Below are 24,890 nucleotides of genomic sequence, written 5' to 3' on the forward strand. Positions count from 1 at the left end.
TTGCTGCAACGGTTACGGGTGGTCACGTGGAATCACGTGAGCATAACTTCTCATTGACCAATCAGAGCGCAGGAATTCAGCCAATCAGAGCGCGAGAATGCTTTCCTAATCCGGATGACCGAAAGAGGAAATTTTCTGGCACGAAAAGCCTATATATATTGCTTCACTCGCTACGCTCGCTCCGCAAATTACAGAATGTCCACGACTTCCTTGATCTGAAAGCTTGAGAATGGTATTGCAACATTCCATACCGACGAAGCTATCTGTTCCATGGGGCTCCGGGAATGGGAAAGACAAGTTTGACCTTGTCCATCGCAGGGTGTTTTGGTTTGGATATCTACACAATCAATCTTTCCAGCATTGACAACAATGACCTGAGGAACTTGTTCGCCAACCTTTCTGGCCACTGTGTTATTCTTTTGGAAGATGTGGAGATCGTCAATTCAAGCTCACCTGAGATGGCTTCTCTGACCACACTACTTGATGTTGTCGACGGTGTAGAAGATGGCCAAGTGTTAATCATGACAACCTGTCATGTCAAACTAGTCGACAGCGCACTTTTGCAAGCCAGTCGTGTGGATGTGAAAACCGAGTTCTGCCTTGCAGATAAAGAAACAATAGCTCGGCTCTTCTGGTTTGCTTTTGAACAGAAAGCAGCCGACCCACTAGCACATGAGTTTACTAGCAAGGTATCGGAGTTAGAATTCAGCCCGGCTGAGATTCTGTCATTCTTGATAGAGAACAGGCGATCTCCTAAAGAGGCTGTTGATAATGTAGCGGCATGAATGGCGGGTATCAGGAGTGAAAGGAAGAAGGGTGGAGTTTAAAAAGGCATCCTGCCACACACTTTGACCATCTGAAGAAGTTGTTCCTTCAACGAAACAGTAACTCATTCTCAAGATTGTGTGGGTAATTATGGAGGCAGCATGAACCCTGCTCAGCCTTTCAGTCCTTCTGTCCCTTGTTTTGTTCTTTACTCAAAGCACCAACAACGCCCCAATAATGTGCATTGATATAGCTGGGTACATTTTTAGATAGTCAGATTGAGTTATCAATTACTTCTTTGAAAGGATGAATGTCCTGAGCCAGCCCTCCCACGATTTCATCCCGAGTGAGCTTGTGGGGCGCCTTGTACTCAATAGCGAGCGCTGGGATGTGCTCATTGCCATTCTAATGATAGATGCAGAATCGATCTGCCTGTCCTCCCATGATCATTGTACTCTCTTTTTGCTTTATTTTATTCTTCTTGCCCATTCTCTTTCCGGTACTTGATTCAGTCCCGACCACGGGTTCAACAGATGGCTGATCACCCGGGTTCAAATCAGCCGCCTGCGTTGAAAGCCCAAGGTTAGCATGGCTTTCAAAGGTAATCAATCCGCGCAAGCTGAATGCCCTTTCATCCGTTCACGAAGTTGAGTCGAACCGTCTCCGCGCATATCCAAATGGAAGATATGTTGTCCGTAACGACCTAGATCATGCAAGGCACTTTGCGCCATGCATTGTAAATCTTTACATTTGATCTTATTTGCCTCAATAATGAACCGACGAGGCACAAAAAGAGTATTGCGAGGCAGTGGTACTGGGCATTACTAGTCAACGATCATTGGTTCATTGAAAGGGTCTGATTGGTAGAAGGAAGATGTACCAAGTGCTGGGCCTGCTGCCTCTGAACCTAGATGCAGCTGAAAAATAATCTATCAAAACAGAAGTTTGTTAATTGAGATTGAAGACAACTGAGAGGTCGTAGTTTGAGATCAGCTATTGCGCAGGACAGCAGGACAGTGATGACTAAGTATGACATTAGATGCCGATGGTACGGAGTAGTCTGCAGACACATTGGCACAACTACAGAGGCTGTCGCTTAACAAGAGCCTGATTACTCTGTGGGTTTCAGACGAGAGGCATTTACAGATGGCCAACTGCAAAGACTTCAGCCCTTTGTCGGCGACCTGACCGATACATCCTACTTCATGGCGACATTCTACATGTACTTCCCATTCTTAACATGTGAAGTCAAGTGTGGCGCAGCGGCACTTGATATCGCAGATCGACAGAATGCCCACAGCACAACTATTGCAGCGAGAGCTACTGTTGAGCTATTCAAGCTCATGAAGCGCAAAAAAGAGATTGACCGAGAGATACTCACCTTCTCAGTCTCGCATGACCATACAGCAGTGAGGATCTACGCTCACTATGCAGTTCTTGAAGGAGAGAAGACGAATTTCTATCGCCACCCAATCCACAAGTTCGATTTTACCGCTCTGGATGGCAAAGAGAATGGACGGCGTACAAATTCACGAGAAATGTCTATGATATATGGATGCCAACTCATTTTAAAAGAATATGCTCTGCAATTGATCAGATACCCCCTGATGTGGATTTTGACGTTTCGCAGTCGGAACTTCAATACTCCCAACAATCTAACTCCGAATCGGTGCTTGCAGTCGAGGATGATGACAGCCAGCCAAGTCAGCGCCATATTGCCTCGGCAGGTGTTACGCCAACTACCTCCTTTACGAAACAAACACAGATATTCAAAAGGCCAAGAAAGAAGCAGTAACTTGGATCACACAAAAGGTTCTAGGGAAAAACTATTTCAGAAAAGTACTTACTGAAAGGAGGGGAAATTCTTAGAATCCTGCATGACTGGCACAGCATTCAGGCCTTACTACGGAGTACAAGCGCTTAATTTGCACATGGTGCTAAGCGACGATAGACAGCTGTATACTTGAATATCTCTCAAAATGGGAAAGGGAATTAGAAGAACTGAATATCACACTTGCACTTTCCAGGTCGGAGGCTCTAGTTAAATCGAAACTCGATTAGCTATAGCTGTTGGATATCTCATTATGTTCACCTGAGGGATTAAACAGCGCATTTTCAAGCTGGATAAGCGAGCGCAAGCGAGCGATTGCGGCTTGTAAAATAAAATAAAATAAAATAAAAATATCCCATGGGGAGGATAATTTAGATATAACGACAGTTCCGAATTCTGTTTCATCAGCGGAATATCCAGTGAACTTTTATACAACCATTGGAATCACAGAGTACTTAATCAAAATGGGATGTGAAAAATTTCCCCAACTAAGAATCCACGGCGATAAAAACCCCAACCTAGCGCCCATTGTTCGCGCTTCAAGAATGGCTGTAAACTCCAGTTCTCCACCAGACTATGACAGGTGCCGAAGCGCGAAGATAGGGCATACCAGGGTAGATGGGTAAAATTAAAAAATACCTAGTTTCAACCCCAAGAAAGACAAGATGAGGAGAAGGTATCAAAGATATCGTGATAGAGTGCACCGCAACTTCGCTTAGACCTTTCTTTACCCTGACATTGCCAACACCGGCTGTCCGTCGGAGCCGAAACAGCTCGTCCATTCTCGTCTTAATACCGTTGCTAAGAATAGGGAGGTAGGATGCTGAACTTTGGACGAAAGGGGAATGAATGTCTCACCTATTCCTGTCTGATCCCCCGAGGCTGATTGGTGCATTGAAAACCATGCGACACAACCTAGGTAGGTGGCAGCCACTCACAAACAAAAATACAACGCCTGCACGAGTCCTCTCAGGACAGAATCATAAAAGGGGGGAAGAGCTTGAGTTGCAGCCGAACATCCCCGTTGGCATTGTGGCCCAGTACCGGCCGAGTGGGTCTGCGTATTTCGGGGTGGCCAGGGCTCAGCCGGCAATATCTCAGGATCACCAGGTTGGCTTAGAACCAGGCTAGGAAGGCAAGGGGTTATCTGATTCCAAGATGGCGCGATTTGACGAAGAGCTCCGAAAATCGGCACCGAACAAACGTCTTGGGGACGGTTTTGGTGATTTCTCCCTCTTATGAATGATTCTTTCTTGGCTCATTTTTGAGTAGAGAGGGGGAATACGTTTCTTTCCCCTTCCAGACTCCAGGTTTGGTTTTGACAAGCGATTCCCAAGTCGCGTATCAGAGTTTTCTGTCGTTACCAAACCATCAATGAACGCGGAAGATGGGCCGCGCCTATGGACAGTCCTTCCCGCTCTTCAAGTTCCCGTGGACAGACCAACTTTTTCGCGTCGAATGAATGAATTTTTGTTCTTTGAACTGCTCAGGCAACTCCAACAACCACTCCGAGAGTAGGAGGAGAGCTGCTGTAGTGCCATGCTTACTCACTCTCTCTAGTGAGTGCGCCACAGCATACGGAAAACCACAGTGTATGGAAAATATTTTGAATATAGTGATCTTCAAAAATTAATTAATAACCACCACCACATCTATCTATAACATAAAGATTATCTATATACTCATTAGAAGGTGTAGAATCCACTGTAGGTTGAAATTCTATAGAATTATCTTGTTGTGATTGAGTGGCTGTAGATTTTGTAGATTGGATTTCAATTGATTGAAAATTTTTATTGAACATCTTTTTCATTTCATCTGCTTTACAGATTGTGATCTTGCAATTGATATTTTTAATAATGAGAATTTCATTTATTTACATCTGCCTGCAGGAGAATTTAATAATCTGATATTTATTTATTCAATAATGATTTACAAATTCATTCTTACAATGTGTGTTCAATTTCATTTGAATTATGCTATTGTTGAAGATCTTGTTCAACTGCTTTGTCAAATCAAATGTAAAAGTATTTTTCACATTTTGTAAGACTTTGACTGTTGCATCAATTTGATGATGTAGTTTTGCAATCATTTCTGAAAAGATTAATTATAAAAAAGCAGTTGACAGTTGATCTGCAGATAGTGAGATAAAATGATTGCATACATCATCATCATCATTGTATATATTGAAATCTGAGGCATCATCAATGGTAAGAGGTCTCAATTGATTGAGAATTATATTATGATTAACTGAATACATTCTACAATCAGCAAAGTCAGCTCTCACAGTGTCAGATTCAAATGCTTGCAATCAGATATTCTTAAAATTAACAAGAAATTATCTGTCATCATATTGTTCATATTTATAACAAACAGCCTCATTAATTGTTTTTGTATGATAATACTTATACTGCTGAAAAGGTATATCATCAAGAAATTGTAAAATTTGATTTATATGAAATGAGAATTTCAATAGAATAATTTTATAAAAATCACAGTATTGAATAAATTCTTCTGTGAGATAAAAACTATAATTATTCATTAATAATAATCAATGATTGCTCATTTGATGCTTTTTTGTCATTTTATTGAATTGCTTGATTCATTCAAATCTAATTTCATTATTTGTAAAGCCAGACTCAGATATGGTGATGGTGTAATTGTCAGATAAATTGAAGTGTGTATATCAATTCTCTAAATAAATCTTTAATTTTATTATAATCAATAAATTCAATATTGTGTCATCTGCATTGATATACTTTATTATTGTTATTAATTTGTGAAATAGTTATAACCTACTGTTCATATCCTTCTTTTTCTTGAAATCCAATCTCATCAAAGTTATAGATATCACAGTGAAAAAAATGATATTGATTGAAAACAGTTTTATATTGATCAAATCAATTGATAATAAAGTTTATATTTTCATAAAATATATGTTTTAAATTCATGAGCTTTTGCTTGATCTGTTTGTAATCTGATAAATGTTTGATGAATTGATATGTTCACATCTTATTTATTGTGAGAGGTGCAGTCTCTAAATTTGTATGATGCTGTCTCAACATGCAGTTCACAGTGGCTTCAATATGCTTGATGATGAGCAGATAAAAATTAATATTCAATTGATGAATTCATATTTTAATTATCTCCTTCTGACTGTCATTCAATGCTTTATTCAGTGAAACCCTCATAGTTCTTGATTTCTTCCTGTTGATCCTCCCATACAAAATGGCATATGAGACTTCGAATTCTTGTGATAGAGATGTGATTTTTAATTTTGAATTGTTTTTATACATGTCAACAGCTCTTTACAACAGCTCCTCAGTGTAATTAGAAGATTTAAACATGGTTATAATTAATGATGATTATTTGAAGATGAAGAATGAAGATATTGATAATATTTTCCATACAATGTGGTTTTCCATACGCTGTGGCGCACTCACTAGAGAGAGTGAGTAAGCATGGCACGGTTAGTGCGTGGCGTCTCGCAAGGTACAGTACATATATTGCCGGATGACGAGCATGCTAATGCTTGACCATCTCGGCCCCGTCGGTGCGAAAGGTGGTCTCGGCAATCCAGTTCGGACCTTCGTGCAAGGTGTGAGCTCGGGGTTGGGTCCGAGATAAAAGCGATTTTTCTTGATTGATTTCTGATATCGAGCAGCAACACGCGTTGAGAGCGGATCTATTTCCACTCCATGCTTTATTAATAATTGCGTATGCTAACTATGGTTGGCTCTGGCTCTGGCCTTGTGCAGCGGGAAGAGGGGAATGGAACCACAACGAACATCCTCTCCGTTTTCTCTTCTTTTCTTTTCTTTTCTTTTCTTTTTTTTTTGAAAAATGCTAGAACTGTTCTGTAGTTCGTTGACCACCATGCAGAACTCTACATAAACTACTCTGTATTCGTTGGACCAAACCCATGCCCATGTCTCCTGCTTGAGCAGAACCGACGCATACAAGAGTAAGTACCTCGGGCAAAAGAACTGGTCAACTGCGCATTTCCGGTTAGTCAACATGTGCAGACTTGGCGGTTTTGAGCTGCGACCTGGGAGATAGAATAGAGGATGTTTATTTATCATTCTTTACTAGTTGGTAACTAACTAACTCCTTCCATCACGAATGAAAATACATGGAGAGTTTTGTGATGCTGGAATCCATTCCATGGATCCCAGGGCCACCGAGATCTGGGCATGAGCCGCATTTCTCATTTCTTCTAGAACCCTTCGATGGTTAATAATAAAACGACACAAATTGTGTCATCGAGGGGAAAAGATCGGGGAATGCTGTTTTGCGTCAGAATACGGAGTACCAAACACCAAACACCCCTGGAAGTTTCGTAATGAGCGAGGGTATTACCGTGGTACCGATATGAAGAGAATATATGTATTTTTTAAACTTTTAAATTTGAAGACTTTTGAGAAAAAAATTTAAAAAAGAAATCTTAAAAAAAAAAATTTCGCCAAATTTGGAAGTCAATCCAACTTTATTTTTTTAAAAGATACAAAGCTTATTGAATGTAAAGTTGTGAAACTTGTTTTCTTATGATTAAAAAAGCTCAAACAAAGCATTTAAAATTATGGTTTTTATATATTTTATTTTTTTTCGATGTTTCTTCCTTCAGGTCAAGAACGTCGTGAAGCTTGTTTTGCAGTGCTAAGCAATCTCTTTTCCTTTTTCACCTTGCTGAATCAGGTAAATGCGGTGGTCATTAACTATCTGATTGGATTTTTTAACTTCGGCTGCTCCATTATTTCCTGCGATGCTTGTTGAGAAAAAGCCTTGTAGAAAGACAAAATGGAGAGACACCCAGACGGCCTGAGCTGGGCATGAAGGAGGAGGGGGGCCCATGTCAAATTTTATTCCTTATTGTAGATTCTTCAGAAGTTGAGAACTCCTACCTATCCCCATTGTTGGAGTCGTGGGGTACTGGGTCTTCCTCGATTGCTCTACCTACAATTATTCCGGGGGGTGGGAGCTTAAATGTTTGCACTTTTGCTTTTCCTTTTTGAGCAAAGGAGCAAGCAACGATTAAACATGAGGACTCTGGCGGGGACAAAAATGTAAGTTGTAAAAGCAGATGCACTGTACATACATGTATGTATCTACAAAGGATGTGTGCTTGCAGATGTGTAACAGAATTCTTCTGCAAGTCGCCCCGTGCAGGTGTAACCGTTAAGCACCTTTTGTTAGGCACATGTACCTATCCCCTCGTCTGGGGGCGAGGCAACAATTAGCGTATTTTTAGCGTGTACATTAGTGTATTAAATACGCGAAAACTACTGGATTATATGAGAGATCGGCTGTATTGGCGTGTTTTAGTGTAATTTATGTAATCTATTTGATCTAGCCCTAATTAATATCATGAGAATAGAACTCCTTCCAACACCCTCTTTTCAAGCAGAGAGGAATATTATTACATGCTTCACAACCATATCTTGTCCTTGGAGCTCTTCCTTTATTCTCCCCTGCTACCTTTCTTTTGTACTTACACCAGGCACAAGTTTGAGTATATGGCAAGGAGATCCGATGGTGATTTAGATCTGAATTTGATTGAGTAATAGATAGAGGATTTGAATATTGAAAGAGTTGAAGATAGAGCTGTTGCCATGAGATAGAGTAGTAGTGCCAGAGCCAGTAGTAGCCAGTCGATGAAGAATATCAGTGAATGGACAATAGCATGGTCAATAATTTCCAGTACAGAATTGCCAATCAGATAGAGTAGTAGTGCCAGAGCCCAGTAGTAGCCCAGTCGATGAAGAATATAAGCATTGACAATAGCATGGTCAATAATTCAGTACAGAATTGCCAATCAGATCTGATTAGTGAGCATATGAGTTTCATAGAAAGCTCTATACTGATTTGCTAGGTCAATCCCATTCATATTATGATTGTAATCATCAATAATGATAGGAATCTTCACAGCTTTTTGCCAGTTATTTTCAAATATTCTCTGAATTTGAGAGTCATTAGTAGAGCTCAATTCTGGGTATTTCCTGACACATTCAACAAAGCTGTCTGGTATATGAATTGTAGACAGTAGTAATACTATGTTATTGTCTTTCCATACAAGACAGAGAACCTCATTTTGAAGTATTATACACAGAGTATTAAAGGAAACATCAGAGAATAGTCCAAAGTTCTTCAGTTTTTACAGAAGAGTAGGCAGATTGACAGAATGAGTGATTCCACAAATTTCAATTTCTTGCTTTCAAAGATAATAAAGCAACAGATGTAAACTAGTTATTCATATAAAGTCAGCAATCTCTTTACTGTTATTCAATTTTGAATGCTGCTCAGAGTTCTACTGCTTGAAGCTCTGCTGCTTGAAACTCTGCTGCTCAGAGCTCTGCAAGAATACAGACAGCTGTTCAATCAATTTCATCATAAGAGATTCAATTTTGATTAATTCTGAAGTCCGGAACATTGTACTTATGCGGAGATTATCATGAAACATGGAAAAGATTCAAAGATATCTGTTCTTCTAACTCAAAGATCTTATATCTTTGTCTGATTGATTTTTGAAGCATCTTAACTGTATATTTGAACTGTTCAAAAAACTGAATCATCATTTCATCAATGAAGAGATTTGAATCTGAGTTGTAGTATTTCTGACATGCTGTATGAAAGTTGAAGTATAAAGGCTCTAGCTTCTGTATGAAGAAGAAGTAGAAGGATTTCAGTCTGTGAGAATTGAATATATGAATATATCTCTTGATCTGCTCAAATTAATAGAGTGTTATATGAAATCTTGATGAATGAAGTGGCTTCTGTACATCATTTCTGTTTCAATAGTTCTCAATTGCTGAAGATTTATGTACTCTTATATAGATAATCTGCTCAAGAAATATCTTGATTTCTGCAGAAGTAGTTGGCTGCTAATTCCGTGGATTGATGGCTGAATTCCTTGATATCTAAATCTCTGTGTAAGCATTGATGAAACTGGCAATATTCTGAATATCTGCCTCTGAGATATAGAGAGAGAATAGAGTGTATGGATTTCGTGGATCAATATCATTGAACAGATTTGACAGCTGGGGGGCGATGAAGAGATTCCATAGATTTGAATTTAATACTCCCAAGAGATGAAATGTCTGCAAGAAGTGCACTGATAGATTGCTTTCACTTTACATCTGTTTTTGTACTGTCTAATAAAAAAATCAGTCAATCTGATTAAAAGAAGTATTGAAGAATTGGAAATCACCTGTAGAATCTATATTTCTATCCCAGGGTGGCCAGGGTGGCCAGGGGTGTCACATCCACGGTGGATATGAATATGGATCAAGAAGAGAAGGTTCCAAGGTTGCAGAACGCGTAGAGCAGAAAACATGAGATAGTGAAGCAGTATCAACAAATCAGATTACATAGATTTTAGTATGAGAAATTATTGGTTGGTACTTCTAAGCTAACAGCTTAGTTATTACACTAATGGTATTGCGCTAATTGTTGCCTCGCCCCCAGACGAGGAGATACGTCAGAGAGCCAAGGAAGGATCGCGCTTCGGCTTGATGTTGCTAAATTGGCACTGGCTCGCTGAGACACTGCGGTTATCATCAGTTGCGGATCAATGGATGGTGGTTGATGTGAGCCCTGTCCATTTATTCGTCTCTTACTGTGAATAACAACATGTTGTGTGAAGGCCAGGATCAGAGGCCGAAGGTATTGATTGGGGCTGTGAGATTTTGTTGAGAGTTCTATGAGTACGGATGTAACTAAACAGAGGCTGGTGTGCTGAACTGTGTTTATGCTCTCGCCTTCCCTTCCCCAAGGTGAGAGGGACCTGCCGCCGGTTCATTAGCTGGGCCTAGTGATGAGACTTCATGGCCTTTCCTCACCGTGCTTGCTTGTGCTCCGCGTGTCAACGCTATTCCTGAATCCTTGGACGAGAGCGTTCCTCCCACGGAGAGTGAGATCTCTGCTCTGACAGGCAGAACAGGTTGAACAAACATTTTTGGATAGGGAGAGTCAAATCAGCTTAGGGTGGGAATGTCTGAAAATATGATACTGCACAGCAACATCACGGGTTTTCACCACGAGCGCGTGGCAGTAACATAATCACGGCCCAGCGACAAAAAAAAAGAAAAAAAAAAAAAAAAAAGGCGCAGACAAAACAACTAAACCTTATGTGTTGAGAGCTGACGAATCGTCCTCCAACGCCCAAGGCAGTGGTAGGGGAGCCGTAGTTCGTGGGCCGTTCGATGCTGCAAACAGCTTTTGGGCGCTGGGACGGTCGAGCGTGGATTGGGGCGAGCTCTGGTGCATTGCGTCCTGCAGATTTGAACTGCTGCCAAATTGCTGGGCGCCACGCCTCGACCAAAGGAATTCCGCCCAGGACTATGCTTGACTCCTGGTGAGGTAGGCTCACCACTTTGGGTGTTTTTGGGTTTTCCTGTGTGTTTCGCGGAACGGTTAGTTAATCGTATTCACCCGTGGATTTCAACCTTCGCTTTCAAAAGGGCTGATGCGGAAAGCACCAATTTGAGTCCACCCCGGAACAAGCCGTTTTCAGTGTGCGTCTATCTGACTAGGGGCGATATCTGCTGTCCCCCTGTGCTTGGACTAAATTTCAGTTGAGGATACCGAGGAACGCCAGAATAAATGTCTTGGCTAGCCTACTGCGTGTTCGGCATATCTCGGCATTCAGCCCACTTTTCACCTCTTTTCAACGAAGTTGATAGTGTAGTTAACCATGCCGCGTCCTCTCGGCCTAACGAATGACGATGCCGTTGGGTTTCAGGATACTACAGCTTACGTCATATCATCAAAGCGCCAGCATTAGTTACAGTCCTATCACCAAGCCCCCAGGCTGCACAGCCAGCGCTAACCGTCAGGGGAAACAGCCAAGCCAGTAGCCGACGAGTCTAAAATGGGCTGTCAAGCTTGTGCATTATTTATTTCCAAGGCAGGATTGCCGGGGTTGGATCTGCCACTATCGGGTTTTCGACAGGTTTTATATTTGAAAAAAAAAAAAAAAAAAAAAAAAAAAAAAAAAAAAGCCCTCCATACCTGCTGGCTTCCATTGGCCGTACTAGGGTATCCCGTCAATTGTACAGTGCATTGCTCATTTCTTGGCCAAGTCGCGGCCAGTGCTCCGTAGTGTCGGCGATGTTCGTTGATTCGTTGCACGTCTGTGCGAAGTGTTTGGTTTTGGGAGGGATGCCAGATGCTTGGTTCACAGGATTTCAGACAAAAGCAGACAAAAGCATAAGTATGTGACATGCCATGCCTTGCCATACCAGAAGAACCAATTGGCCCCGTTGGTCAGTTTGGGAGAAAGAGGTTCTGTCCATTGTGGCCATTTCTGACCAGTAAACAAACAAAGTGTTTGCCAACGCACAGTTGATTGTAATGCCTGGGAAGGGGAGGGAAGGGGGCTGTTGCTTTGAAGAATAATTGGTGGACATTTTTATTTCGTGCATGACTCAGGCAAACTCAAAATTCTACACGGGCTTTTTCTGTTGCACTAGTAGACTCTCAACTAGCTTGAACACGCGTATTTGTTTCGGCTCGACGCCAGGGATGCGCTTGTGTACGCCGTAGAAACAACAATTCTGTGTTTTGAGTCCGGGACGCATGAGGGCCAATTGCGTGATCTAACTCCAGGAAGAATCATACAGATAGAGTATGTAATTCAATCGTAGGTCCACAGTTTGCCAATCTTTTTGCTTCAGTTGTCCCCCCTTCAGATAAAGAAAGGTATTATTATGAAGCTTCGGACTGTGTCGATCATCATCTCCATAAAACCAACCCCTAGCTTGGCAATCAGTGGCTCCAAGCCCAAGGGTAAAAGGACAACATGTAGGGAATGATCATAGGCGGACTGATCCCGATGGCGGAACACCAACACCACCATTATAATCTATGTGGTGCCCGCGCCGCCGGGTAGAATTGGATAACTTGCATATTGTGGATCCTCCAGCAAGCAGGATATCTAGAAGCCGATGAGGATGGGAGGGGGCCCCCCCATTATTGGCTGGTTCGTGGTTTCAGATTTGGTTTGGGGATATCCAGACGGGAGAAAACAATAAACAGAAACCCTGGCGGGCAGGGGTTTCGCAGTAACGCAGGAATAATGAATGAGGAACTAGAATCAAAAAATTCTTGCTTTACTTTTATCAGTACATGTACTAACACTACACCCTTTGACCGGGCTGCCTGCTGGGCCCTTTCGTTGTTTTTCATTTCCCAAACCTTTCGAAAATGGGGGGGGGGGGGGGGGGGTTTGGAGCTAGATTTTGAACCTGGCTTGGCTTGGCAGGCTCAGCCCCAGACTTCGCGCGGTAAAGGGGTTTCTTGGGGCCTTTCCAGGTTATGGCTGTCGTCTGCAGGCTCTCGGGTCGGATAGAAGAAGAGAAGATGGAATGGTGGAGAAAGGTCCCAAATCCTCCCATATGCCCGTCGCTCACGAGTTAGGAGGAGTGGTGGTGGTTGAGGGGGGAGGAGGAGAAACATGAGGGGCGAAGGAAGGGATTTCCAGCCCTAGCGTCCTATGCCTCGGCATTATTGCTGGGTGTGGAGAACGCAGAGAACGGCTCGCTGCGTCTTCTTTTTTTTTTTGCATCCTGTTCCTGCGATTGTTTTTGCGGAAAAATTCGACGATGGAGGCTGTATATAATGTTCCCCGCACGGAACAGGACGGATAAAGCTATTTATTCATTCTTCGCGCATGCATATACTGTATTTGTAACCTTCCTATCTTCAACCAGCAATCCCAAACCCTAAAAAGAGAAAGTTGTTCGCGAAGCCTAGAGGAATGAATGATTATCCCTCCCGCTCCCCACAGCGGCCAGCTGGGGTACAACCCAGTGGTGCCCAGTGTGCCAGTGGCATGGAATATCTTGGAGCTGTGTGTATTTTGTGGGTACACCCATCTATCCACCTTAAGGCCCACCCTGGAGCTGGAGAGGTATTGATCCCTGGCGTCCCCTGGGGTCTTCGGAGGCTGCGATCGCTCCATCCTCCAGGAGCCAGGAGCCAGGAGCCAGGAGCACGGAGCACGGAGCACGGAGCACGGAGCCAGGATCCAGCGGAAGGTGCGCGGGCCAAGCCTAGATAATTAGTACCTTGAATGGCTTTTACGATGCCACCTCGCTTCCATCTGCTTTGTTTTTGGCTGGGGAAGAAGATAGAAGACAAAAAAGGGGACTTTTTTTAGCCTTTATTTTATTTTATTTTATTTTATTTTATTTTATTTTTATTTTTATTTTCCCTGAGCCATGCCGCCATGAGAGTTGGTGATGGGGCTTGCCGAGTAATCCAACCTCCACCTCCACGTGGTGGGTAACATTAAAAAATTAAAAAATTAAAAAAAAAAAAAAAAAAGAAAATGCATATTTTTTTTTCTTTTTTTTCGTATCGGACCCCTATGTTGAAAGTTTTGGTTTTCCCGATATATTACTGTATGCTCACAGAGCATCCCGTTTCTTTAACAGAGTCTTTCCTTCTAAAATTACTAACTTCTGCTAATACAACTTCAGCTTTGTCATTTTCAAAAATAATGCGTGTAGAGCAAACATCTTGTTTGTTCCCAACGCATATTTCAGTTTTCCCGAGATTCAGTGCCGGGGGGCGAGAATGTGTTTTACAATACATGCCAAGAAAGTCTATATAAAATAGAGAGAGACGAAAATACCGCCAGGAGAGAAAAGGGAAAAATTAAAAAAAAAGGTTTTTTTTTCCGGTGGAAGTTGTTATTTGCCTCCTTTCTTACCTGTTTTTAAAAGCCCTTTTTGAGATCTTTTGTTTGACCCATGGTTCGATTTCAGGTACAAAGGGTTTTTGGTTTTGGTTTTGGGTTTGATTTTGATTTTCTTTTCTTTTTCTTTTTCTTTTTTGGTCTTCCTATTTGAAATTTGGTTTTTGCAACAGAAGTTGCGTGCGTGCGACTGGAGTCTGGAAGCGGCTGGGCAGCCCGACGGTGTCACAGCCTCGGAGTTCTGGCCTGCATACCTGCATACCGGTATGGTAAGCCGCCGCCCGTGTATGGAGAGGGCGATGACGTGATGATTAAGCAGCGCCAACATGGGGACCTTGTGGGCATGAAATGAAGTTTACAAACATAGTTAGCAATGACAGGACTGCAGTTAGTTACATGTAGTACAGCCAGATTGGGCAATTAAGAAGCTCCGTACTGGGCGGCGATTAGCTCAAAACAATGGTATTCGATTGTGAGTTGTGAATTGGCTCTTGAGCTACCAATGAAAGAGATTTTCGAGCGGGTGAAAACCTAGCTGTACTGGGTAAGGGGGGGTTATTTTTGCTTGCAGACCCATGTTAAAATAGAGTTTGATATCACATGAGGAAGTTGCACTGAGAGTGTGGAGATTCTGAGCGGGTTACGGAGTACGGAGTACAGTTGAACGGGATTCAAAAGATCTGAGAATAAGAGCAATAATAAAACTCAACACACTAGTGATATTTCTACTTCCAGAGAAGGTGGAAGAGGGAGAGACTTCTCTCCGCTGTTTCTCGGGGTCTAATTCCACTAACCAGCTCCCTCATCTAATCTTCAAATCTAACCTCCAATCCTTACTATATCCTACCTCTAGAAAGTTCAAGGGGTTGATAAGAGATAAATAAATCCGCGTGTATGGGTTGTAGGTATTCTAACGGCGTAGATGGGGATGACATTAGCGTTGGTAGAGTTGATCATTGCTCCAACCTTGAAATGGCATGGGCCAAAGACCATCGTGGTTCGCAAAAACCCCTTGCCACGATCAGCTTCTCTGAAATGTTTTTCAGAAAATAACTACTCCGTTGTACACATGCTAGTTAGATGAGCATGATCGTGGGTGGTGCGCTAGTCCGGGGGGACATGTTACAGTACATAACTAATAATCAGAGTAGTAACGAACTAGTCAACTTAAGAGTAATAACGTTAACTCGTAATGATAAGAATCATATTATTTCATGTTACCATCCATCGCATGATGTGATTTTTTAAAGTTTCTCGTCTAAACTAGGTTTCAGGCTCAGGAAAGGAGAGGGTTTTGTTTTCAATGGTACCGAAATTTGCCAAGACCTCGTTTTTGGAAGGTAGTTATTCTCAAAGTTGTATCGTTCCTAGGTAAGAGCAAGTAATATTAAGCAGTATATAATTTCGTCCCTTGTTATCGCGAGTACGGTCGGTTGTGTATGATTTGTTACGGGGGGTTTTGCCATTCGGTGAGCATGCATGCGTGCGTGGCCGTGCGTTTGGCCGTGCGTGGGCGCGTGTCGTTTGTCTGGGTTGTCTGTGGGATTCGGCGATCGGAGCGTTTGGCGGCGATTATTCGTAGGTATCAGGGGTGTAGAAGCGAATACTCAATGTGGCCTTGGACACCTGACTCGCAAGGGGGACAGGATAGGCTTCTAAAAGGGGGAATGTTCTGTTCGTAGTAAAAACAACTTGGATATATCTCTCTGTCACATCGTTCCGGCTACCAATCAATCAATCAAACCCAAGCTTTGCTTATTCTACTGATTTCTCTCCCGCCGCTCCTCCGCTGGCGCAACCTTCAACCCCTCCACACCATTTCTGCCCTTCCGGAAACATTCACCCTGCCTCACACAGGCTTCCGCTGATCCCCACCCCTTCCAGAGGCTCCCTCCGCCTTGTCGCAGTTGGTCCAAAAAGCCAATTATCTTCTCACGTTCCGGTGCCTGTCGTGGTTTGTTCCGCAGGCCACTACCACGAGTCAATCAATATATTCCAAAGTACCAAACCGCGGAACAGGGAGCGTGGCGTCATATCCATCGAGATCCGAAGTAAAAAGGGGCCACCTTCCATCGTCCTTAACCAAGTAAATGTAATGCTCTCTTATGATCTTTGCTCGCTTTTTCCTTCCCTTCTTTTCCTTCCCTTTTTTTTTGCTTCCCTTTTCGCTTCTTGAGATTTCCGACCATTTCCTGTTATGGCAGCGGGCCAGGTTGTTTTGCCACTCGAGGGCGAAGCAAAAGCATTATTCTTAAAACGGCAGATATCCACAATTCGTCACGCAATTTATGCTTTCTTTACTTGCTTTTGCCTTTTATCCCTTGTCGTCTTGGGTGTTGAGTGGAAGTCATCTTTTTTCATTCGCTCACTCACTCTCTCTCTTTTTCCTCCTGTTGTTTTTGAGACGGCCGACGCCCGGAACCAGAATAGCTATAACCATAGACCAATCCCGCAACAAGAAACCCTAAATCCCAAGCGCAGAAAATAATAAGGCCGAAACCAAAGGTCCCAAGATTCCGAGAACCAAATACCGGAAAAGGGGTGTTCCAGGTTTTCGAGCGCGCTTTTTAGAGCATTGTTCATATGATTTTTTGATTTTTTTGATTTTTTTGATTTTTTTGATTTTCTGATTTGCTTTACACGATTGGCCAGTGACTTTTTTTTTTTTACTTTTTCTGTTCATTTTTCGCTGAAGAATTCCCCTTGCTCCTTGCTGGCTGTATCAGGAAGTAAGGGATTCTCTGGACGGTGAACGACGGGGCCGTACAGCAGGTGATATATTCTTCATATTCTTCGTATTGCTATATAAGTATTTAAGCATTATCAGAATTCGTAATAGATAGCTCAAGTAGTGGAGAAACCGCATAACGGTGGGAAGAAGGTTTGATGGCAGGCAGGAAGGAGCCCGGACTTCGTCATTGCAAGGATTGATCGGCGGCGACTCGACGAGCGCGTCAGGGTAGAGATATAGGCTCGTCGCAATAATCTGCGCCCAGGTACTCAGTACTCCGTACTCAGTAATCAATCTGTATAGTACTTATCGCCAGGCCAGCACCGCGCTGTATCGGGGGAGTATCGGGAGGGGGTGAGCACAGGTCCAGGAACAACGGGACAGGTCCAGGTCCGGGTACAGGTACAAGTACAAGTTGACAAGTTACGTTGTGGGCTGCCAGTTGCTAGGGCTGCTGGTCTTGCGTTATCGTCCTCAGTACTCCGTACACCGTACGGGACAGTACCAGCCAACGGACGGCTAGGAAACGAACGACCCACGGCACACCGCCACGCCGCTGCGTTCTTTTCTGTCATTTTTCTGTCATTTTCTGATATTTTTCTCCCTCCTCGTTTATTTTATTTTATTTTATTTTATTTTTATTATTTATTTATTATTTCATATTTCTTCATCGTGCACACCCGCCCCTAGCCCCGAAGCATATCCATTGGCTTGCCCTCTTCTTTTCTTTTTCTTCTTTCTTTTTTTCTTCCTTTCCTCTCCAGCATCCACCACCATCCACCACCACCTCGCACCACCACCAGCATCACCACCAGCATCACCACAACCACAGTACAAGTACATCCATCCCATCCATTGCACCGAAAAAAAAAAAAAATAAATAAATAAATAAATAAATAAAAATAAAATTACTACTGTTACTCCTCCTCCCCTCCACTTGTCACTTCTCTCCTTCCAATCCTCACGGACTCTCGTCCATCCCGAGTCTCGAGTCGCTCCTTCATCCATACCCAGGACTCAATTCTTCTTCTCTTCCATTCTTCCATTCTTCAATCCTTCTTCTGTTCCTCCATTGTTTTCTGCTGGTGGAGCCCTATCCCCAACTATCCCCAATTATCCTCTGCTACCTCCGCCCTCCCTTGTCCACTGTATTGGGTTGTGCTCCCAGTCTTTTTTAAGAGCCTCCACTCGTGTTCCCTTCCCAAGGTGGAGCCCTGGTCGTAGTCTATCTCACCCTCGACCGTCTCCTGATCCACCCGCGTTGTCAACTCTCTCTCTCACAAACACCCAAAACAACACACTAACTCACTCACACAAACACTCCTCTCCACGACTCTCCCACTACATATATATATAGATATATATACGCACACACATTCTCTCAAGTTCTTCAGGCCCATTGTCCAAGGAAATTACCCGCCGGCTTGCGCCCTTCGTCCGGAATTAACCTGTCGTTGTTCGAATCGCGACACCATTCGCGAATTTGTTGCATTCCTTTCGGGTTAGTACCTGTTCTCTTTTGAATTCCCGCAATGAACAATCTGGAATGCAGCACCGTTTTGGGCACGATGATGCGCGCATGCTTCAAACATGAGAACAAAGAAGCAGATCCGTGGCATTGGGCGTGGCATTCGCATTGACAGGATAATGACGGCTGACAACATGTAGTTTTTCCCTTCTAACAGGCCCAACGACCCAACCCCCCCCAAGGAACAACGCTTTTTTCTTTTTTTTTCCCTTCTTTCCTTTTCTTTTCTTTTCCGTTCTCTTTTTCTTTTTTCTTTTTTTTTTTTTTTATTAAAAAAAAGAGGTCTTCGGGGTGTATAACAATCCCACAATCGATGGTTTGGACGATCCTACAAGGTCACGGTTCGAACTTTTCCTCTATTTCTTTCCTTCGCTATGAATCCCAACATCAGAGCGCAAGCCTCGAGGCCTCCTGCAAATATTCCCCCTCCAGGACCCCCGCCTCTGTCCAACCTGCATCAGTACCAGATGCAGCCACACTATTCAATGGCGCAGCCGCATACCTTGCCCCCACTCCAACATCCACAGAGCCATCCTCCTGTACATCCCTCCTATCTAGGACAGCCATACCGACATGAGATGCCCCGGTATCCAACCACGTCCGCCAACGACGTGTATGCTGCGTCTTCCGCTCCTATGCCGCCGCATACTACCGTCAACAGCTTACCTCCTTCCTCGTTCTTAACCCATCATCACAGCCAGCAACAATATCCGTCGCATGGCTTGTTGCCTCCGTCGACTACCTCCCAGGCCTATCCTCAGCCCATTGCGCCTGCTCCTCCTCGGGATAGAAGAACAGATTTTGGTGGTACATTACCTTCCGGTTCGTTCAGTGATACAGGGCCAAAGGGACTCGCAGTGGCAACAACAAATAGCTTACCTACTTCCCCAGCAACTTTCGTTCCAAAGGACCTGCCACGCACCCAGGTAGTCGGATCCCAAGGTCGGAGGGGAATTCTTCCAAGTGTTCCAGGACGGGCGGCTGCTATTACTAACGGAGCAAATGGCACCACAAAAGCTGCTATGCCTGCGAAAGACGCGGATGGCAAGTTCCCTTGCCCGCACTGCAACAAAACATATCTACATGCAAAGCATCTTAAGCGGCATCTATTGAGGCGTAAGTTCAGTTCTAGCCCTTGATCAGCCATTCCCACTTACTTGAAAAGGGAAAAATACGTTTGTTTTGATCTTTGGATTATTTTGATATCTTATCCTTTTATTATTCAATATAGATACTGGCGATCGCCCGTACATGTGTTTTTTGTGCAAAGACACATTTTCCCGAAGCGATATTTTGAAACGCCACTTTCAAAAATGTTCATTACGTCGCGGCAATCCGACGGGTGCTACTCACCTGTCGCACCCCCACGCTCATTTGAAGAAAGCTCAGGCTGCGGGCATTGTCCCCAAACCTGTTTCAGGAGATGTCAGTAGCTCCATTCCGGCTTCTAATGGTATCGTCGGAACACCGTTTGGGGAAGGGCACGTGAACGGGGTTGGCATGGCCTCTGGTCACCACAACCCCGGATTTACAGATCCACGGCCCCTTGGTTTTCCGATGCAGCCTGTTGGCGGGATCAACCGTGGTCAAGTTGATGATCATGGATACGCCCAAAACCAGACGCATCAGAGAGCTCCCTGGATGGCTGAATCCAAACAGAGTTCGTATCTCGCACAGTCTGGAGCTGACACAACTGGCCAGTCGAACGTTGACCTACCCCCTATCGATGCAGCTAAATCTGCCAACAACATGCCTGATAGCAAACGCCCTGGCATGCCTACCGGACCGAACCCCGGTCAGCCAGGCGAAATCGACTGGACGTCCATGTTCCAGGCCGGCACTCAAGATGGCTACATGCAACCAATGTTTCCAGCTTCAGTGGCTCCAGTTCCTGACTCGATGCACCCCCAAGTTGAGACCGATCGAAAGTTTTACCCGACGGCAACGAGCGGGCAACCTGAAGGTGGTTTGAATGGGCTTTATTTAGCATCCACCAGTCTGGGCGGTGACGGTACGCTCGCCCCATAATCCCTTTGTGGGCTTTTTAACATGTCGCAGAATTAGCCTTCTGTTGCAGCGTGGAGCAGAGCACCTCATTAACTTTTTTTGTTTTTCCTTCTGGATTATAGGAACCGTTCAACCTGCACGCCAATAACGCGCAGGGTTTGCTGCATGTTTTTTTGACGGTGATGGTGACGGCCGATAACGTGAAACATTTCTTTTCTCGAACTCGTACTTACGATCCGAATTACCACGGCCAAGTTTGGCTCTCCTCCTACTTTTATATATTGCCATTTGTAATTCTCTCTCCCCTTTTCTTTTGAAGATGCGTACGATGGCCTTTTATAAACATTTCTGCCATGTGCTGTATTGGAGCTGTTTATTTTTTATTCCGACGGTGTTGGAATCGATTTTTGTTCGGAGTTTGCTAGCCTCAATCCAAGGCTACTAGGTTGCCATACTGCGAATCTCCCGCATCCAAAACGAACTAGCCTAACGAACCGACCTTGACCTTGACATTATTTCAGATACAGATATAGATTCTTCGATCAAATGTGGAATCCAGAGATTCCCCTCAAACCGTTGTTCTGCTGGTGACATCGAATCGATCCAGTTCAATCTTCATTTTGATGTTGAATACTAGTATATACTCCCTTTGGGCATGATTACCTTGAGTAACGAGCCACAGCACAGTCCTGATATATATTATATTACCTTCACTTGCTCGCCATATTCGTCGTTTCCGTTTTTGCTTGGGCCTGCGGGTACCGAAAATCAATCTATCTTTCGTGGTATCGTTTTGGCTTCACGATGTGGCCCCTTGGCGAGGAAGTGGGGGGACGTTTCCAGTCGGGATCGATATGGCTGGGTGGAACGGGGAGGAGATTTTCAGAGTCTTGTGCTCCTGTTTTGCTTAGCAGTTGCCGATTCCGCCACCGCCATGGACTTTTCAACCGTCAGCCGCCTTTTAAATCCTCAGGGACCCAATATTCCCCTACTTTGCGACGATACTGCGTGCATCTTAAGCTGAAATCAGCCCTTATCCATTCTACAGAATCCAGACGGACTTGATATCGGCCCAGAGCCGCGAACGGCTATTCGAAATTTGTTTCATCCACGATAGCAGCCTTATAGATATCTTGGGAATGTTTCGAGCAGTTCGTGGATATTTTCAGACAGATGCAGCGCGGAAGCGCCAACATCGTGGTTTTCTCAGTGACATCGATGATGCCTATGCTATTGAGGAGCTTTCGCTTGATATGAAGTTATTGTTCAGACCCCTACAGCGATATTACGGAGGCTACACGAGGGCTATGAGGATGAATCCCTCCTATGATTACTTACTATGACAGGGTCGGCTTTAGGGTTCGACTTTACTGCTTTATCCATTTTCCATTACGTTCTGGATTCAAAACGCCAAGCAAGCAATCAATCAATCAATCAATCAAGCCAATCAGGCAACAACAACACAATAAACACCGATGCAAAACCACCAAACGCACAGCACTTTACGGCCGAAAATCAAACCTTTTCTTTTTGCAGACATTTTACTAGAGGCTACGCAACGCAACGCAACGCAACGTTTTCTTTTCTTTCTTTTTTCTTTTTCTGTGCCTATTTCCTCATCGTCGAGTGGCAGCACCAATCCAAGAGCGCTGGCGCGGGGGTGCGACCTCCACAACATCTCATTTCCTGGCAAAAAACCGGACGACACGCACAAATACACATCTAGCATTTATAGACTTGGAGACACGGAGCATTTTTTTATTATTTTTTTGTGATTATTTGTTTTTTTGATATTTTTTTTTTCATAGGAGTGGGCTTCCTCCCCCTTAAAAAGAAATTCTTCCTTGTTCTTTCTTCCTCATTTTCTGCTTCAGTACAAAAGTTATTGCATTCATTCATTTTTCCCTCCCTCCGCTCTTTCGTTATCGGGATTTGCTCCTCCTCCACTTCAGAAAAAATCCCCACGTACATACATATATACACGGTTATTTCGCGGAACGGGGGGAGAAATGTGGACGACAATGAAGGAGGAAAAGGAGGAGGAAGAAGAGGAGGAAAGCTACATATACCAGGTTATGTTGATGTTAACGGCTGTCTTCATTTTTCCTCTTAACTAGGGCAAGAAAAAACCCCCAGCAAAGAAAGAAATTGCGTACGTACATAGTCTGCTTGACACCTTCGTATTTTCCTGTTTTTGTCTTCGCTCTCTCTTCCTCTTTTCTTTTTCATTTGAGATTGTACAAGATTTTCTCGCTCACTCTCTTTCACACCCATAAAGGATTCCATCCCTTTGCATTATTTTGCTTTGTGGTTTTTGGGTGGTTTGGGAGGGCTTGGTGGTTTTTATCTTTTCATGTTCCCTTTGTCTTATGCATTGCTAAATGTTCCTTTCACCTTTTATTTTTGTTTTTCCTTTTCACTCTGTTCTGTTCTTTTGTCATCATCAGATTTGTTTCCATTTTCTTTTCTTCATTTTTGGCTCGCTTCTCTTTGCATGCATATCAACAACAATCTTAACAAGAACAAAAAAGAAAAAAGAAAACACACACACACGCACACACACACAAAATCAACAAGAACAAGAGGAGTGTTTTATTACTATATATATATTCCTCTGGATTCCCCACTTCGATGTCGGCCTGACTCTGTTCCTTTGTCTTCATAACCCCTCTCTTAACCCACCTACCTATCTACCGCGACGAGAACAAAATGAGCAAGGGACATCGACAAAAGAAGAAATGGGGGAACAAAATGTGAAGATGTGAAGATGGGAAGTGTACCTCCTACATTTACCCCACTAATAAATAAAGGGAAAGCCAGAAAAAGGTTAAATGGTGAAAAGGGAAGTTTTTTTCTTTAGAGATATATATATATATATATATATGTGTGTGTGTGTGTGTGTGTGTGTGTGTGTGTGTGAGCTTTTCAATGGGTTTGGGTGGTTGGGTTTATATTTTGTTTTTCACTTTGCATTTTGTGTCTTTTTCTCTCTTTCATTTCTGATATATTTCTCTTCAAATGCATACTGTACAAGCTTTTTCTGCCCCTTTTTTTATATTTCTTTTGATTACTCTGGTTGTTCTCTTTGTTTTTTTTTTTTGTTCTTTTGTGGCTGACTGACTGATCTATCGATCAATCAATCAATCAGCTGATTAAAAAAGGAGTACCCCCCTCTGTCTTGTCATTTTTTTAATTAATTTTTTCAGTGTTCAATGTCTTAATCCTTTCAACTGTCTATATCATCTAGGCTATTGTTACTATTCATCACTATACCATCTGTATATAAAAAATGAGAATGAATATAGAGGTACATTTCAAGATATGAGTTCTATCCTCCCTCTTTTCCAGTTTCTTTTTTTTTCATTCTTCCTTTCGTAGATTTTGAACAAGTGTGCTTTGGGGTGTACATGTACACAGTTCTTCGTTTCGGAGGAAAACGGATTTTATACCACGTGATCTATATAATTCATCCACGTGACGCTGCCAAATAGGGCAACCGGCTCAGGTTATGTTGGGGGGATTTGACCCCTCGGGTGACTCACCTGACCTACGCTAGTGGATGTCACCTGACCCAATAGAAATGGTGACTAGTCAAAGGGTCAGTTGAGCTTAGACTGGCCGCCGGGACCATGAATTACACATTTGGTTTGATTTGGTTTGGTCCCAGTCCATTTATTGGCGTGATTTCAAGTGGGACCAGAATCAGAATGGGAGTGTAAAGTGACTAGAATTCTCAAAACATGAGTGAAATGGGACTAATAAATCTTGATATTTTGTGTAAAGTGACTGACTATCAAAATCAGAACATGATCTGGGACTGATTATGATTTTGACTGAAATTTGGTCCCATTCTGATGATTATATAATACATCAATCTGATGATATGATTGGTGGAGATATTACCCCTATCTTGCTTAGTGCTGCTGCCAACCTACCCACCACTGCCAACCTATCTACCACTGCTAATCTATCGCTGCCAATCTACCTACCACTGCCAACCAACCTACTGCTGCTAATCTATCGCTGCCAACCTACCTATCACTGCTAATCTATCACTGCCAATCTATATAGGGTAAATCATGGTCCCATTTGGTCCCATTTTGTAAAATGGGACCAAATGGGACTAGAATCAGTAATTTATAAGAAGAACATGACCTGGGACTAGATCTATAATATAAACAGTGTAAAGTGACTAATTTACTAAACACTATATGGGACCAGGACTAAGATATCTGATAATAGAACTGAAGAAAAATTTACTCCCAGTCCCATGCATGGTCACACGGCCAGTCTAGTTGAGCTCTGTACAAACCTAAGCTGTTACAATTTTTTACAC

General features: G+C 43.2%; 5 protein-coding genes across 5 annotated transcripts; 3 read left to right on the forward strand and 2 right to left on the reverse strand.

Annotated features, from left to right (window-relative positions):
- Positions 1 to 284: 284 nt before the first annotated feature.
- Positions 285 to 785, forward strand: HCAG_08746 (predicted protein; the record flags this gene model as incomplete). Its single annotated transcript, XM_001536374.1, has 1 exon — positions 285 to 785. One exon carries the CDS (start codon positions 285 to 287, stop codon positions 783 to 785), a length of 501 nt encoding a protein of 166 aa, XP_001536424.1.
- Positions 786 to 1,536: 751 nt separating this feature from the next.
- On the forward strand, positions 1,537 to 2,826 carry HCAG_08747 (predicted protein; the record flags this gene model as incomplete). The annotated part of the gene is made up of 4 exons (XM_001536375.1): positions 1,537 to 1,576; positions 1,912 to 2,174; positions 2,363 to 2,556; positions 2,793 to 2,826. 4 exons carry the CDS (start codon positions 1,537 to 1,539, stop codon positions 2,824 to 2,826), a joined length of 531 nt encoding a protein of 176 aa, XP_001536425.1.
- A 1,665-nt stretch (positions 2,827 to 4,491) lies between these two features.
- On the reverse strand, positions 4,492 to 4,685 carry HCAG_08748 (predicted protein; the record flags this gene model as incomplete). The annotated part of the gene is made up of 2 exons (XM_001536376.1): positions 4,492 to 4,499; positions 4,544 to 4,685. The coding sequence occupies 2 exons, from the start codon at positions 4,683 to 4,685 to the stop codon at positions 4,492 to 4,494; spliced, it is 150 nt and encodes a 49-aa protein (XP_001536426.1).
- Positions 4,686 to 10,067: 5,382 nt separating this feature from the next.
- On the reverse strand, positions 10,068 to 11,827 carry HCAG_08749 (predicted protein; the record flags this gene model as incomplete). Its single annotated transcript, XM_001536377.1, has 5 exons — positions 10,068 to 10,107; positions 10,207 to 10,265; positions 10,734 to 10,982; positions 11,377 to 11,454; positions 11,600 to 11,827. The coding sequence occupies 5 exons, from the start codon at positions 11,825 to 11,827 to the stop codon at positions 10,068 to 10,070; spliced, it is 654 nt and encodes a 217-aa protein (XP_001536427.1).
- Positions 11,828 to 18,921: 7,094 nt separating this feature from the next.
- On the forward strand, positions 18,922 to 20,702 carry HCAG_08750 (hypothetical protein; the record flags this gene model as incomplete). The annotated part of the gene is made up of 3 exons (XM_001536378.1): positions 18,922 to 19,663; positions 19,779 to 20,558; positions 20,677 to 20,702. 3 exons carry the CDS (start codon positions 18,922 to 18,924, stop codon positions 20,700 to 20,702), a joined length of 1,548 nt encoding a protein of 515 aa, XP_001536428.1.
- Positions 20,703 to 24,890: the final 4,188 nt, after the last annotated feature.

Source organism: Histoplasma capsulatum, genomic scaffold, assembly GCF_000149585.1.
Source record: "Histoplasma capsulatum NAm1 scaffold_12 genomic scaffold, whole genome shotgun sequence".
Taxonomy (NCBI): Eukaryota; Fungi; Ascomycota; class Eurotiomycetes; order Onygenales; family Ajellomycetaceae; genus Histoplasma; species Histoplasma mississippiense.